The sequence below is a fragment of the Eimeria mitis genome, genomic scaffold (genome assembly GCF_000499745.2).
Source record: "Eimeria mitis Houghton genomic scaffold, Emh_scaff6534, whole genome shotgun sequence".
Classification (NCBI taxonomy): Eukaryota; Apicomplexa; class Conoidasida; order Eucoccidiorida; family Eimeriidae; genus Eimeria; species Eimeria mitis.
In genome coordinates this window covers 666-1,084 of record NW_013574685.1, presented here as the reverse complement: position 1 = coordinate 1,084, position 419 = coordinate 666, and the positions used below count along the sequence as shown (strand labels likewise).

Here is a 419-nt window from a genome sequence, read left to right as displayed (position 1 = left end):
TTTTTTTTTTTTTTTTTTTTTTTTTTTTTTTTTTTTTTTTTATTTTTTATTTTCTTTGTTTTTTATTTCTTCTGTTTCTTAGTTATATCAATCTGCTGCGGCCTTCATACAGCACAAATACCCCAACAGCAGCAGCAACAACAACAGCAGCAACAGCAACAGCAACAGCAGCAGCAGCAGCAACAGCAGCAACAGCAGCAGCAGCAGCAGCAGCAACAACAGCAGCAGCAGCAGCAGCAGCAGCAGCAGTACGGTGGTTGTAGCTGTGCTGCACCTCGCTAGCAGCAGCCGATGGCTGTATGGGTTGTTTGTCTCTAACAAAACAAAAAAAAAACAAAAAATAAAAAATAAATAAATAAATAAATAAATAAAATAAATAAATTTATTAATTTATTGTTTTTATGCTGCACAGCAGCAGC

At 35.8% G+C, this 419-nt stretch overlaps 1 protein-coding gene across 1 annotated transcript in view; it reads left to right on the top strand.

The window, feature by feature from the left end:
- Positions 1–282, top strand: part of EMH_0087970 (uncharacterized protein) — a gene marked incomplete at both ends in the record, with an annotated part of 1,088 nt that extends 806 nt beyond the window's left edge. Inside the window, one exon of the mRNA XM_013501228.1 lies at positions 113–282. Coding sequence (XP_013356682.1) covers positions 113–282 — 170 coding nt within the window. The remainder of the gene's footprint in view (positions 1–112) is intronic.
- Between the last annotated feature and the right edge of the window lie 137 nt (positions 283–419).